Source organism: Malaya genurostris, chromosome 2, assembly GCF_030247185.1.
Source record: "Malaya genurostris strain Urasoe2022 chromosome 2, Malgen_1.1, whole genome shotgun sequence".
In the NCBI taxonomy this organism is placed as follows: Eukaryota; Metazoa; Arthropoda; class Insecta; order Diptera; family Culicidae; genus Malaya; species Malaya genurostris.
In genome coordinates this window covers 83,373,681-83,391,088 of record NC_080571.1, presented here as the reverse complement: position 1 = coordinate 83,391,088, position 17,408 = coordinate 83,373,681, and the positions used below count along the sequence as shown (strand labels likewise).

General features: G+C 36.2%; 1 protein-coding gene across 1 annotated transcript; it reads right to left on the bottom strand.

Moving 5' to 3' along the window:
* Window positions 1-11,752: 11,752 nt before the first annotated feature.
* Window positions 11,753-13,452, bottom strand: LOC131430099 (putative cyclin-dependent serine/threonine-protein kinase DDB_G0272797/DDB_G0274007). The gene is made up of 3 exons (XM_058594782.1): window positions 13,227-13,452; window positions 12,872-13,168; window positions 11,753-12,814 (listed from the first exon to the last, which is right to left on the bottom strand). The coding sequence occupies exons 2-3, from the start codon at window positions 12,875-12,877 to the stop codon at window positions 11,852-11,854; spliced, it is 969 nt and encodes a 322-aa protein (XP_058450765.1). The 5' UTR covers window positions 12,878-13,168; window positions 13,227-13,452; the 3' UTR covers window positions 11,753-11,851.
* Between the last annotated feature and the right edge of the window lie 3,956 nt (window positions 13,453-17,408).

The following is a 17,408-nucleotide window of genomic DNA, read 5'->3' as shown; positions in this document are numbered from 1 at the left end:
TGATAAAAATTGAGAGTCAGCTTCGAGCCAGTCAGCATGGAAAACTTATTGGAATTAATTGATTTTCAATTATTATGAATACAATGAATCAACGCTTGATTTTCCTTTCAAAATCGATTGAATAATAATGAACTACAAAAAAACTTTATATTCAATTTCGTGTCTCAAATATGTGCTTGAGAAAAGATTCACTAAATAATTTTAACTGCATGGTAAGATAAACTCATGCGAGTCAAGTAAATACTTTTACGTATATTCTATCTCATCGGCGGGAAGGGCCTGGTGAACTACTGGCAAAGATATCGAAAATACTTGAATGTTCTCTTGTCTTCAATCGTTCTTTTGAAGAATAATCCATGCTTGCTACTAAGCTCAGGCATATACATGGTTATCAAGTTATTCATTACACATACATATAACCTCATGTTAATCATTCATAATTACTCATGATTTATAGCTCTAGTGTAAGAGTAATCACTAACAATAACGATTGAATTAGCATATATTCAAAGTGTGAAGCATTCAAAAATCCATTACGTCCAGTCTTTTTTACAAGCCAATATAACGAGAGGTAAACCCACTGCGCTCAATCATTGAAAAAAGTTCTTGTTTCTATGTGTCCGTTTTTCTTGGTATGCTTTGTGCGACGGTTCGTTCAACTGAAGTGGATAAAATTTTGCGCGCATTTTATTACGCTACATTTCACCTTAAGGTCTTAGGACAGAGGGCCACGTGTTGAGTTTCAAATCGACCACGTGGCTCGCTCAATTCCCTTTGAGCATCGTATTTCTTTTCTACTCTCTCGTATATGAGTAAACTGTACCGGGTTGCCAGTATACATTTTATTATTTTGATGAGAAGTTTTATGACATGAATCTATCGTATGGGTTAAACATTACATGGATTCCAATGAACAATGAGAAAATATTCAACTTTCACAAAGATTGAATGTCTGTGTTTTTGGCAGCCTTGTCGAGCCAACTACTACAACAGCAAACACGACAACAACAGCAACAACAACAGCAACAACAACAGCAGCAGCAACAACAACAACAACAACGACAACAACAACAACGGGCACTCCAACAGCAATTTCAACACAAATAGTAACAATACCTGTCACAACAAAGACCTACTAGCAGCTGCACGGGTTCAATTCTCTGGAAATCCAGGTGCAGATATTGCCTCAAAATTCATAAATTTTCAAAAAGGTGAAACAATCAACCCTTACAAAGGAACAAGAAGTATTCATAACAACACTACTCCGGTCTTAGGAAGTAATGACATCAAAGCTGCACCATCCACTAACTATGTGAACACATCTTCAATATCACAGAACATAAATACATCTGCAATATCACAGGACATGAATACAGACAGCCAATTCGAAATTGATCCAATGCGTCCTCCAATTGTACGTCTTACTTCACAATCTGCAAATGGCGACGAACGCTTCTTAAAAGCAAGGCTTCGTGACCCGAAAATAATTCACGTCACCCGTCTGTATTTGTCATACATGAAAAATCAACAACCTACAGTATGCATTGAGGGTATGACACCAATTAGTATAAAAATGCTATTAGTATCAGAAGGCCTTCCAACAACACCTGACCACCTCCTACGAATCTTCATCGAAGTGCATCAGGAATATAGAATGAAACCTAAGGAAGCGCTGGCCGACCTGGACTCTTATGGGAAATTTTTGACAAGTGAACATATCCGCCGACTCCAACTAATCCGGGAAGCCGAACACAATTTTACAAGGTCGAATTTTCGGAAACAACGACGCCCTTTGACGAAGGAATAGACACAGAAATTAGTAATGTAAGTATTCCAGAATTCTCAAAAACTTCTTCGCTTCACAGACAAAATGTGACTGAAATTTTGGTCTATTGCCAAAATTTCAACCGCATGAAAAGCCCGGCCAAAATGAAAGAAATTCATCAAAATTTAATAACCTCCTCTTTCGACGTAATCCTTGGAACTGAAAGCAGCTGGGATGAAAGTGTAAGAAGCGAAGAAGTATTTGGAAATAATTTTAACGTATTTCGGCACGACCAATATTTATCTCTGTCAGAAAAAATCTGGAGGTGGAGTCCTCATAGCCATTAACTCTTGCTTTACTTCTGAAGAAATTATTACTCCTAAATATAAAGAATTTGAGCATGTATGGGCCAAAGTCTCAATATTGGGAGAAGAACATATTTACTGCTCTGTCTACTTCCCACCCGAAAATGCGAACAAATTCTCTTTTGAATTATTCTTTCAATCTTTAGACACAATCATTTCGAATATGGAACCTGAAGTAAAGCTTCATATTTTTGGCGACTTCAATCAACGTAATGCGGACTTCATTTCTGACATTGAAAATGAATCAATCTTATTTCCAGTCGTAGGAGAAAACATTGCACTACTTTTTCGACAAAATTTCTAATTTTGGCCTACATCAAGTAAACTCCGTAAAAAATCAACAAAACGCATATTTAGACCTTCTTTTCACAAATTGCACAGAAGACTTTTGTGTGAATGCATCAAACCTGCCATTATGGAAAAATGAAGCATTTCACACCGCAATTGAATATTCATTGTTTACACACAATGCATCCCTTCCCTACGACTTGGAATATGAAGAAATGCCGGAATACAATAAAATTGACTTTGAAGAAGTCAAGTGTAGACTAAGTATAATAAATTGGCGGAACATACTAAGTACAGAAGGAAATGTCGACGTCGAAGTAAACAAATTCTATGACATTATAAACAAAATATTAGCCGAAACTTTGCCTATGAAAAGAAGAAGAAAAAATCATAACTGCAAATTACCTGTATGGTTCAATTCACAACTAAAACATTTGAAAAATAGGAAACAAAAAGCACACAAAACTTACAAACAAGAAAAAAGTTATGCTCATCTTCAAAATTACTTGAACCAATGCAATCAACTCAGAATAGCCATTAACACAGCACGTGAAGAATATAACCGCAAAATTGAAAACGAAATAAAGACTTGTCCTAAGAACTTTTTTAACTACACAAAAACTAAACTTTCCATCTCAAATGCACCTCGACGAACATGTAGGGAAAAATAGTACAGAAATCTGCAATCAATTTGAAAATTTTTTTCAAGAAGTATATACATCTTATTCAGAAACTGACCGTGATCGTGAATACTTCTCTTTCATACCTGCATTTTCCAACTCCATCTCTGTAAACTATCTATCAGAACATGACATTTCGGCAGCACTGAAAAACTTAGACGCCTCAAAAGGGCCCAGACCTGACAGTATACCACCAATATTCTTAAAAAATCTTTCTGAAGAACTTACACTACCACTACAACTACTTTTTAACTTATCACTTAATAAATGTACTTTTCCTAAAGCATGGAAATCTTCCTTTCTTGTACCAATATTTAAATCTGGTGCAAAATCTAACATTCGGAACTACCGTGGAATAGCCATTATCTCATGCATTCCAAAATTATTTGAAAAAATTGTAAACGAAAAACTTTTTCATCAACTTAAAAATGTAATAACAAACAAACAACATGGCTTTTTTAAAGGCCGCTCAACTACAACAAATCTCTTAGAATTTATGACATTCACCCTGAATGCAATGGACGCCGGAAACTACGTAGAAACTCTTTACACTGACTTTAGCAAAGCCTTCGACCGTATTGACATACCATTACTTCTACACAAAGTACAAAAATATGGCATAAAACATACTCTTCTGGAATGGCTCAAATCATACTTAACGAATCGTGTACAGGTAGTCCGCTTCCAAAATATTCTGTCTGAACCAATTAATGTAACTTCTGGCGTACCTCAGGGTTCTCACTTAGGGCCTCTCCTTTTCATTTTACATATAAACGACATTTCCTTCATACTAAAAATCTGAAAGTGCTTATATATGCAGACGACATGAAACTCTTCATGGAAATAAAAAATATCAACGACGCTGTAATATTCCAGAACGAAACCAATCTATTCCACATTTGGTGCTGCAAAAGTCTACTCCAACTCAATGTAAAAAAATGTAACTCAATAACTTTCAGTAGGAAAAATGAAACTATATCCACAAACATACATATATGAAATCAACTTGTAGAAAATTATGTAGATTTAGGCGTAATCTTAGACTCCAAGCTCACTTTTGTGGAACACTACAATACCATAATCAATAAAGCAAATAGCATGCTGGGCTTTATTAAACGCTTCAGCCATAACTTTCAGGACCCATACACAATTAAAATATTATACAGTACATATGTCAGACCTATTATGGAATATTGCAGCCTAGTATGGAATCCATATAATATTATTCACGAAGAACGCATCGAATCTATTCAAAAACAGTTTCTTTTATATGCACTTCGTAAATTTAACTGAACAGCATTTCCTCTACCATCATATGAAGCACGCTGCGTGCTCATCAATATTCAAACACTTAAAGAACGCCGCGACCTTGCAATGCTGTATTTTATCAGCGACATTATTTCTCAACGCATTCAATCACCTTCTTTATTATCGCAAATAAATTTTTATACACCTAGCCGTCAATTACGAACCAGGAAATTATTTGTAGAAAGAAACACTAGAACAAATTATGCAAAATATAGCCCAATCAATCGTATAATGCGCCACTACAATCAATATTGCGAACATCTTGACCTTTATATGTCCAAAAATGAAATGAAATTACAGCTTAGTCGTAGAAATAATGCGTAGTATCTAAGTAAACATTGTAAAACATTTATATGTAGTCTACATTTGCTTGACGAAATCAACAAATTTTATCTCTCTCTCCTTTTTCCGAATGCTATCAGGAAACCAAAGCGAAAAAAAATGGCGGATGCATTGAAACTGACTTTGTTTCACAGGAAAATACAAGACTTTATTTTTATCGCGATAACATATATGTTTTATGTACGAATCGCATCTAAACTAAATTATCTAGACTTTGTCATGGTAGATTTATGATACAAGCCTTCAAAGCCGAGATATTCGATGAACAAGTAGAGGTATGCATTTCCGAGCGTTCCAATTTTCAACAGTTCCTCAGTCAGAAAAAAATACAACACGACCGCTAAACTCAATGAATCATTCTGAAAATTTCACAGAATATTTTAAACTAAATTTCGAAGAGATTGTCTGGTAGTTTTTTCTATATTCTGCACCGTTTCCAAGAAAATATAATTTGAAACGGGAAAATAGCAAAAAACCTACCACTTCACGGTACTGTCCTCAGCCCTTAAGGTGCGCGGAATGCGCGCGTCGTGTTTTTGGTCATAATTCAATAACTAGACCGATTTTCGAAAAACTAAAAACTAGTTTTTGCAATTAAATTTATCACAACTAAGTATTCTTAGAATTTTGAAATTTTGCTTTTCTGAGATTATTTTTGCTTGCGCACTGCTGTTTCGTATTGTGATGGTGTGAGAAATGCACGGTGGCATTATATCGTTACATATCAAATAATAACACGAGTTAAATACAATAAAATGGGTATTGTAAGAAATCGTTTATTTTATAAGTAAATGTCGTTTATAATACTAGTAATGTCCAAGTCTGTTGAGTTCAATTCATTGATGTTGCTGAAGCAATAATGCATGGCTGTGTAATATCATATAATAGGTATTACTTCAGAATTTTGCAATTCTATCTAGCAAAACTAAAAATTCAACCTTGACAGGCTACTGGATGAAATGAATACTAGCCAAATGTTATCGTTCATGTAGAACATTTAAAAATATAACATTTATATAACTTGGTGCCAGAACCAGAATTCGAAAATATATACGTTCATGGAAAATTTATCATTATACTGAATAGAGCATCAGAATATAATGTATTTGGAACAATTTTCATATGTCTTGGTATTACGTTTATTGTGGAGTCTGTTTCAACAGACTTCGCAACCGATTCATAGCATAGCTTCTATTACACAGCTAGTGCTACGATCCTATTGACACAAAGATAATTAATAATATAGCCACTTTCTATTTATTCGAAGATGACAATGAAAGTCAATTAGAATAAAATATATTGGCAGTAATGTCAGTCCAGTAATTTATTTTAACAGGGTTTTATTCGATAAGAAAACTCGACCGCACTCTATCATGTGTGTCAAGTGAATACTTTTACACAAATTTCATCTTATCGGCGTGAAGGATCTAGTGAACTACTGTCGAAGATACCGAAAATACTTGAATCTTTTCTTGTCTTGGATCGTTCTTTTGTAGGATAATCTATGTTTGCTACTAAACTCAGGCATATACATAGTAAGCAAGTTAGTCAATACCTATGTTATACATATAACCTCATGTTAGTCAATCATAATTACTTCTGATTCATAGTTCTCGTTTAATAGTTATTAATAACAATAACGATTCAATTGGAATATATTGTGTGAAGGATTCAAAAATCCATTACGAATCAATGAGTCTTTTTTACAAATCAACAAAACGAGTGGTAAGTCCACTGCGCCTAATCCCTGAGAGTATTCCTGGTTTCTATGTGTCGGTTTTTCCTGTTATGCTTTGATTCGGTCAACTCAAGCGATTGATATTTTGCGCGCCATTTTTGAGACTACATTTCACCTTAACGGCTCGATTTCGAAAAAAATACAATCATTAGAAATATTAATCTGTCACAAAATACATAAAGTAAAGTGTTATTAAATTACGCATAGCAAATGGAAGTCCCGATAAAAATATAAGCTAAAATTCAAATAATGGAAAACCTTTTGTTTTTATACACCAATAGATGCAATCATTTCAGCCACATATTTTATGATTATGATGGTCCCGCCTCATACCCTTACAAAGATGTGAGCTGGACGATTTTATCTGACTGATAATAAATATTGCATCGCATATTGCAACCAGTTAATTAAATATAAAAAACGTGCTTAATCCACATAGCAGTGAGATGATACCTTTTTTTTTATCAATCCGCATGAGTTCTTTTGCATGAATATTCTTCGGTGTTTTAGTTCTCATGACATTATTTTATTGACCGTCGTTTTAAGCGGCTATTTGTGATTTTAATCACTCAATACCCTGTAATGTCGAATCTGCAAATCGTATCGAATTTGAATCTAAACGTGTGACAATCGGTTGAACATTCCATGAGATGTCGAAGAAAGTTTCAGTTTATAGTTTACGGTCAAAAAAATAAATATGACGAAATTGCAATAGTTTTCAGTCCAGTTCAGCCTTTTAGAATTGTGATCTTCTATATCGGCTTGAATTTTAAAAACTTATCACGCTGTTATTCCAGAATCGGAAATCAGAATTGGATAAAATTCATTAATTTTGCATGGGACCATTAATCCTTTAATTTGAATTTTTGTTTTTGAAGTTCGATTTTTTTAAGAAACGAATCGATACTGGAACCGGAGTCCGAAAATCGGTATAGCCGAAGTTTACATTTGCTTCCAAATGTTCGAAAATCAGTGCAGACTGACTAAAAAGGAAGATGTATTATAGGATCTTAAGACCTTTCATTTGAATCTTAGATGGTTCTTAGATTTCATTTGAACCTTAGGTCGGTTCAGCCATATATGAGAAAAATGAGTTACACTATTCTAATTTCGTTTGACATATCATCCTGTAGCTCAGGAACCAGAAGTCAGATCCAGACGTAATTCAGGAACTTTGTTTGGAAGCACTTCTGGTATGAATCTGAGTGAAATCATGTCCCACACACGCATTTTCTGATCTCGACGAACTGATTCGATTGGTATATGGGTGTTATGTTTTTTCAGCATTCATTTCTGTCAGTAGTTTAAATCAATATGCAATCGTTTTTAAATCGAAAATGCTGCCATCTTGGCCATCATCTGATTTACATGTCATATTCGAGCGATTATGTTGCCAAAAACGAACCGTGCTAAAATCGGTCCCAGGGCAAAATGAAAAAGGATGTTGTACACAGTCTTTTTGGTACTTAGAAACAATTTTATGTAACAGTATAAAAAATCGTGTTTCACGTTGCTCCCAAGCATTGCTTTGACACACAGCGCTCAAAATTCCTACTACTGGAATAAGGGGAAAAGTCGCTTACATAAAAATATTGATATCTCCGTTAAAAATGGACGGATTTTAACAATCTATGGCTTGCTGGATAACTATTACCGTGCGGAATTTAAGTATAAAAACATATTCTGTTTTCAAGGTCAATTGTGACAGATATTGGCAAAAAACTGAAAATTTTAACATAAAACTTCGTATAACTCAAAAAGTAAACATCCGATCTCAAAACCATTCAATAGCGTTCAGGTTGACGGGGAGACCTTCCATTTGCGACTAGTTTGATCAAAATCGGTCCAGCCATCTCTGAAATCTCGACCTCTTAATTGACAACACACACACACACATACACACACGGACATTTGCTCAGTTCGTCGAGATGAATCGAATGGTTAATAACACTCGGCCCTCCGGGCCTCGGAAAATTTTTCTAAAGTTTGAGCGAATTCTATACCTATTTTTTATATTTATAAAAAAAGGTAAAAAAGATCTGGTTAATCCGGCAGCAAATTTACTGAATAATCTCACCAAAATTGTTTTTGTTGCAGAAATTTTTTTAATATTGATGTAGTCGACAATTCGCGAGGAATGCTAAGCCAAAGGTAGAGCATTTATGTACATCAATCGATTGAATTTGATATCAGTAAATTCACTGAAAAAATCACCAAACTAGATATTTTAACAGTTTTTTTTTAAATATTACTCCGAAATTTTATAATATTAGAAATACTCGGAATTTCGCAAGCGAAGCTAATTCCACAACCAATTTTTGCATAGCAATCGTTTGCATCTGAGACCAACTTCAATTTACCTCAAAGCACGATGGAACAGTTCTGACATTCAAATTTCGATAATGTACACGTCGATGGATATGGCAACTTTCTTAAATCTCGGACGTAAACGAGTAACAACTGACTGGCAGATAGTTAACATTGAGGAGTTTACAAAGCAACTAGTTTGTGCAAAAAGCACATATTTATTTTTTTCGGTATTTTAACGATATCAAACTAACTAGAGATTATAAGAGGAGAAAGAATATGAAATCAAAGAGCCATAGTACTCAAGGAAGAGCAAGGATGTGAAGAATAAAGTGCGGAAAAGTGAGACGTGACAAGGGTCATTTAAGTAAGCAGAAGGCTTCTCGAATCTAAACTTTTACCTTCTACCAGAGGAGTCGAACTTAGGCATCTTAAAGATACGAGTCATCCGAGTCTCTGATATGTGAACCGGTTCGGATAGTAAATGGCAAACGACCTTTGCCTTTACTTTCTGACATATCAGAGACTCGGATGACTCGTATCTTTAAGATGCCTAAGTTCGACTCCTCTGGTAGAAGGTAAAAGTTTAGATACGAGAAGCCTTCTGCTTACTTAAATGACCCTTGTCACGTCTCACTTTTCCGCATTTTATTCTTCACATCCTTGCTCTTCCTTGAGTACTATGGCTCTTTGATTTCATATTCTTTCTCCTCTTATAATCTCTAGTTAGTTTGATATCGTTAAAATACCGAAAAAAGTAAAAATTACTGACTGACCAGAAGTCATAAATAAAAAAGTAAAAAGCACATATTTATTTCCATTCGAAGAAAGTGCATGCCAAAATACATACTTCCATTTTGTAAATCAGTCTTGATGAAAATTGGTCTTTCCATTTACTAAAAAGAAATGTTTTGCTATACTGGAGACGTGTGCAACGTTTCATTCAAATCGGGTTACGTGAAATCTGTGACTTATTAACCTCTCGGGAACTGCATAGTAGTAGTTTGAACTGCAAAACTCGTTTTTCTATTAGGCGAAGTCAACCTTCTTTTAGATTCAAACTGCATGTTTTGATTCAAACTCCATAGACTTGAAGTATCTTAACACCTAATGCTCACGTAACTCGTGCATTTTGTTCTTCGAAGTTAAGCTTGGCATAGCATAGAAAATATCAAGAAACAACAAACGGCTACAATTTGTTTTAGTTTTATCAAGACGTCCCGGATTGGCGGTTCAAAGCATAGGGCACTTAGGGGTCTTACAATCCAGTAGTCGTATGTTCGAGCCCCGAAGGATTCGTAGTGTCAGTAGAATCGTTGCACTAGCCATGCAATGGTTCTGTACACTCTGAATCGGCTGCGAAGTCTGTTGAAACAGATGGTCAAATTCCACTACAGGAATGTAATGCCATGACTTTGCTTTGTCAAGACGTAGTGCCGCGTTGTGCTAAGTTTTTAAATTTGATCAGTAACTAACGAGGAAAACAGATTGGAAAAATGACATGCGAGTACAACTTGATATATTGTGTTCGAGACCATATTCGTCACTGTTGTGACCATACATCAGCTGAGATCATTACATAGATGATGACATTGATGTACCTCATAGGTAGCAAAAGGGACAAATACAAAATCTGAAATCAGCGTGAAAATAAACTTGCGATGCGACGTGTAGTGATTGCTGACGGAGAGGTTGCCATAGAGATATGACTATACTTGAACGGTGTGGCGCCCGAACACAGCTGAATATGCTCGGTTCTTCTGTTCAATTAGTCTGTTTCTGCGGTAGTTTAATTGGCTAAACGGTTGCTTTGAGTCCCGCCTCTGTGGTAGTTTTTACGCGATTTTCATTTCATAGTTGTATTCGCATGACATTTTTCTAATCTGTTTTCCTCGTTAGATACTGATAAAATATGAAACAAAAAGATAAATGTATAAGAGGTAAAGTTACCTGTCTTTCCTGTAAATACCCCATAAAATCCTGGTTGTCTTTCTTCATCAATCGGTTTTGTTCGAATAAATCAAATAATTTTAAAGCTACGAATGTTCATAATGTTGTAGTTACTCTTACGTGAATTTAACACAGACAACTTCCGACGAGACAACCGATTAAATAGGTTGGTGAAATATTAAATAATTTGCAGTTGCAATGAGATTAAGTCGGTAGATTCATAAAGCGCATTCGAAAGCATACAATTTTGTAAAATGAGCGTACATATTGAGAACTGCCAACAGTTTAATTATCTCACCTGCTACATTTACCTCGCTATAACACATGGACTGAAAAATCCCAGCCCTAACACATAGATGGCGCTAGTTTTATTGCAGTCATCTTTTCCAATTAATACTAACCTTTAAAAGACAGCTGTCAAAATTTCACTATATTCTATTCATTAGTTTGTAAGTTAATGTGCTAAGAGTGACGCTACTTTTGTTATTTTCAGGATAATGGATCAAAAGCAACTTCGAATTGCTTCCACATCCACCGTATTAACCAGATTTGGCGCCCAGCGACTACTGGATGTTCGCAGATCTGAAAAAAATTCGCGCCGGTAAGAAATTTCGCACAAATGAAGATGTTATCGCAGAAACTGAGGCCTAATTTGAGGCAGAAGATGAATCGTTCTACAAAAGTGGTATTGAAATGTTAGACCGGCGCTGGAATGATTACGTTGCTCTTGATGGAGTTACGTTACGTACGTTGATGAATGAAGTTAATTTTGTTGGGCCCGGGACTCTTCAGCCCATGTGTTAAATTACTCCAGCTGATGGATGCCAAGGCCATGTTTTCCTGGACAAACTTCTGGGAGTTGTAGCATGAACTTTAACTCCTGCAGAATAAAGTTTTTTCGTTGAACTTTTTTCTAGAGTCTGAATTGTCTATTTCAGACACAAGATCAATTGAAAAATTAAAGACATCATTATCGATATAAGTGTATAATTCATTATTTTTCTGCTCAGTAAGTACAACCTTACAATAAATAATTTGTTATAAGTTTACATCATTTACAAGCTATAGCTATATCTACACTACAGAAGAGCAAACCACAGATGTCAAATTACATAAATTTCGACCACCAGGGCTTCTTCTTCTCGCGGACAATGACCACTTGCAGCGGCACTGGTTTCTCAACGTAAACCGGGCGCGGAACGTACACCGGATAAGGCTTCTCGACATGAACTGCGACTGGTTTCGGAACGTAACCGATGTTGACATCCTTGTGTACTGGTTGATCAACGTGCACCTGGACCGGATAGGGAACCGGTCGCTCAAAATTGTAGGGAACCTGCTTCTCCACATAAATAGGAACTTTTTTCTCCACCACAACCGGAACTTGCTTCTTATAGTGCATTTGATATGGCACACTTATCGCTACTGGTACGTGTTTTTGAACTTCCGGTTGGTACTGAACCTGATTCTGGTTCTGATGATGCTCGTAACCATGCGTCTGTTGATGTTCGTAACCATGGCTCTGTTGTTGTTGTTCGTAGCCATGGTTATGTTGATGTTCGTAACCATGGTTCTGTTGTTGAAGAGGTTGATAGTCAATGTGAGTATTCATAATCTGGGCGTGGTGGTTGATTAATTGAGGCTGATTGTGGTTTTGACTATAATGATAGTCGATGTGGTTCTGTTGCACTTGCTCGTCCTGTCCTTGCTGATACTGCTGATGGTTATATTGAGGATAGTGTTGACCCTCTCCTTGTCCGTTTTGGACCGATGTGTGCAACTTATGGTGTTCCCATTCTAGCTGGTTCTGTTGCTCGTGCTGATGTTCCGCGTTGTTTAGCAGTTCATCTGGCTGAGACCACTGGGTCTCCGTGTGATGTTGGTTGTAGTGGTCCTGCACAACGGGTGCATTATAACGAACACGCTGTTGCTGTTGCTGACGGGCGACATGGTTGTGATAAGACGCAAGCTGCGACCCATGTTCGGCAATGCTACGCTTGTCTTTTGCTGACTGTTTCTCGGCCGAAACCCATGACACTATCACTAGTGTAACGACGATTATTTTTGACGCCTGTCGATTCAGTTTTAATGCTTAGATATGATTTATGAATGAATTTCATCAACTTACCTTCATGGTTGCCTTTCCAATGTGTGATTTGAGCAAGTGATCACGAACGAATGATACTTTCCTCTATCACACTAGATGGTTTTATATCATCAGTTTTCGCCACTTTTTCGGCAATACGAACATCATCTCAACCAGCAGTATTAAGCTAGCTAAGCTGCCTCTCTTCTGCTCTGCTGCCCAATCAAACTTCGGTTGCATTTTTTAACTTTCGGGGGAAAATCCGCGATGCGTATCATTTGACCGCTTGCCTATGGGTTATGTGTCCACAGCTTCAAAACAAAACGCATTGCTGCCAAACTTTTTCCATAAAACAGAAAAACATTAGGGTACTAAGTCTAGATGTAATTGGTGTTACCTAATAAGTAGTCACTCAACTAAATGGTTACTGGTCACATCCCGATTCGATAAGTGTAGATCGATTAATTGCCAAAATAATATGATAGTATTAACAAATCTTTTTAGTAATTCATATATAAGTTCGTCACATTTTCTGTTATTGTTCATGGTAATTTATCGAATGAAATATGAGTTACGAAAATAGCGTAGCTTCTACACCTAAACCTCCGACTGAAACAGGTACATCACCCTATGTAACACGGAAACGGTGCGTTGACAGTGAACCAATAATATCAGCAGAGCCACAGCGCTTCACGTCGCAAAACAATTACATATTTGATTGGTCGTATATCTATATCTAAGATGATTATATTTTCGTCCTACTGACAATGCACAATGGGCGAAAAAGTATAAAAAATATACCTTTTTTTAAAATAAAAGTATTGACAGAACCATACGAATTAGAACTTAGTTAACATAAACAAATATTTATTCTTGCTGTCTACAACTCGATTGTCAGTTATGTTCTACACAGCATAGTTTAATTTTTAGAGTTGAATTTTATGTACTTTGGTAAGCATTCTCTTTAAAGCTAGAGTTAATTGATATCTATATGAGCTATTAATTTTTTACTAAGCTCTAGTCATTTACTGGGCACTAGAAGATAGCACCAGAAGACAAATATCCGGTTTTGTTGATTTACTCGTTAAGAAAATTCTGACTTGGCAAGCGATTTGTAACATATATACCTGTGCATTCGAAATGCTCTCAAGGAGAGTGTCTAAAACGCATTCTACCAATCATCAAATCCCAGAAGAGCCCTCGAAAATTACTGTCCAAATTTGACTAGCTGCCGCTACAGTCGAGAGTTACTTTAATGAAGCAGAACAGATTTTTCATAGTTTTCTTTTAAAATTTCACTCAACAATTACAAGATTCCACCAAACTCCTCCCGAAAAGTACAATTTCATTGAAGAATCGGATTAGAGAAAGATTTGCGGTGATGCAGGATTAGTTTTCTGTGGTCATTCTAACAATCAGCAATTAATTCATTTGAGTTTAAACTCCTATAAATGAACGTTAAGGAGTGTATCGAAAATAAGCTATCCACATTTTTTTTCTTTTAAATCATGATAAAAAACGACATTTTATTCAAACTAAAAATTGATCCTTTATTGTACGAGGTTAAACTTGAGCATAATGAAAACCGGATGAAATTTAAGTTATTCCTTCACGAAATTGTGAACTTTTGATCGAACGCTCTTCATCAAGTTCCGGACATTTTTTTTCAACTCTTCCATGTTCCCAGCTCCCTTACCAGTCTTCTTGAAGACCCTCTTCACGATTGCCCAGTAACGTTCGATGGGTCGAAACTGAGGGCAATTTGGTGGATTGATATTTTTCGCAACGAGATTTATACCCTTTTCCGCAAGCCAATTGAGAGTGGTTTTGGCATAGTGAGCCGACACTAAATCCGGCCAAAACAGTGGAGGTGTACTATGCTTCTTATTTGAAGGCAGCAATCTCCTCTGGAGACACTCAGATCGATAGGTTTCTGCATTTATAGTTCCGGTAGTGTAAAAAATGGTTTACTTCAAACCACAGGAACACATTGCTTGCCATACCAGTTCCTTTCGACCGAATTTCTCTACTCGAATCGACCTGTCCACATCGCTCACATCCTCCCCAACGTCGACAGTTAAGTATTGTGGAACTGGAAGGGTTTTTGAGTCCTCCTTTACATAAGTCTTATCGTCCATCAAAACGCATGCATCCGGACACTGCAAAAGACGCGAATACAATTTCCGGGCCCTTGTTGCTGCTCGCTTCTCCTGTTCTACACTTTGTTTCGAGATTTTCTGCTTCTTGTAGGTCTTCAGGTGATTTCGCCTCTTCATACGCTGGATCATTCCGATACCCGTTCCTGCTTTTTTGGCCAAATCACGTATTGACATTGATTTGTTGATCATGATTAGAGATACCAATTTCTGGTCCAGTTTCGGGTTGGAAGAACCGGGTTTTCTGCCTTTTCCTGGTAGCTCATCCAAAGTGTTCCCCAAACTTATTAATGATGGTTTTAACACTGGCATGATGAATTCCAAACAGCTTCGCCTATTTTCGCATAGCAACCCTTCTCACATAGCCATGTATCCAGAACCTTAATTTTCTTTTCCTTTTCAATACGCGACATTTTAAAAACGCAGAATTTCAACCGCACAAACAAGTAAACAAACGAAAGCTGACAGCCAAACGCACAGCATGCTGTGATCAAGCACAACAAACCATCACAAATACATGTGCACAACACAAATGTATGTGGATAGCTTATTTTCGATACACTCTTTACTTAGCCGAGTGGATCAGGGTGTGCGTAGCGAGTGTGATATATTTAACATATCACTCAATAAGTCGTGTGACTGACACATAGATGGGGTTATTATTGTCAAATCCACATTTTTATGATGTACCCATTTTCGAAAGACTGTGTGTGAAAGTTCAAAGCATTTCGATTAGTCAGAGAAAAGTGATAGCCAATTCAGTGGACCTAATTTTGTCACTTTCAAAACAATGGATTCAAAACAATTTCCTGTAGCAATTTATCATTGCTTCTTGATGAAAAAAGTGCTGTACAAGCTCAGGAAAGCTCTCCGACAAGAATTTCAACTGAAATGAAGAAGCCATTACCTAATGTGAATGCTATTTTGAGGTAAAAGGCAAATGTAAAGCACAGCCTTGAGAAGTTAGAGAAGCATTGGAATGATTGTATTGAAGAAGATTACATTGAAGAAGATTACATTACATTACACATCAAAATATTCATTAGTGTTTAATATACGTCTGTCTTTCTAAAGTATCAAAAACACAGACTAACAGACATGACACCATGATTAAGTTCTTCTAAATATATATTTTCGTGTGGCACTAGTTCCACCTATATTGAACTGCGCGAACTATTTACTATCGGTCTCCCCTTGTGGTATGTAAAGGTTTTTTATTAGTTGGTCCCCCCCCGTTTGTCAACACATATCAGCTGCATTTCATCAGGCTTTGTAGAATATTTGAAAATGAATCGTCGCAATGAATTATGAGATTACGCTAATAATATATTTAACGTTTTTAGCAATGTTTGATTGCAACAATTATTTTTTCTAAACGTTGTTCAAAAAATGACTTCTTATGTACGTGGATTATTGGTTTGTGGTATATACATACATAGCTGTAATATTAATACTTTTTAGTTAGATTTTTGCATGGAATGATTAAAAAGTTCTTTATCGGGTACGAAATAAAATGAATTTGTAGTCATTAAGGTTATTTTTTATTGGGTTGGTAATTTTCATCCGAAATTAAGGGGCGGCAGGCCAGAAGCAAGTAAATATCGTAACAGAATATGGGTTCGATTTTGTATTGCGTTGGAGGATGAGAAGTAGGCACAATTCTGTGTTTAGTTTTGGCAATAAGTATTAAATCTGTATCCTGCATGAAATCCGCACGGACGTATACAAATCAGTACATTACAGATAATTCTGTATCAATGGCAACTCTGTTTGTAAATGAGAAACAGAGATGCCAGATCTGCAGATTTGTCTGTAAATCTGCAGATTTCGGACAGAGTGCTGCAGACATATTTTGTTATGCAGACTTTTGAAAATCGAGTTTTTAGCAGATTTTCGGTAACAATTTACAGACTTTTGACATTGTCGCTATCGTTTTTTTTTTGCTCGTCAAGTCAGTTTAGCGTATCATACTTTATAGAGAAATTGTTGCCAGCAAGACATACTTGCTAATTGCAGATTTTTTTTTGTATATGCAGACCTTTGCAACCCTGTCTGAAGATATTTGAAGCTTTTACTTGGCATATCTGATGAGAAAAATAAACATAGTCTAGATCAGACTGATTGTTTTTGATAGGGTAACGTGGCGCCATCATGACATATGCGAGTACTGTCCCAACTGAAGGGATATTAAAAAATGACCGTTAATTAAAGAATCCAATTTGAGCGTCCTGTCAGTAAGTCTGTATTAAAAATGCAATCGGTGATTTTTATAATGAGTGAAATTATTCAACAAAGATGATTCATTAAATTTTGTGTGTGGAATCAAATTTCTGGTGCCGGAACGTTCAGAATTGATGAACACGTCAATAAAATCAAGGAATTGGTGCTCGAGAATCGACGATTAATAATCAGAGACCTTACTG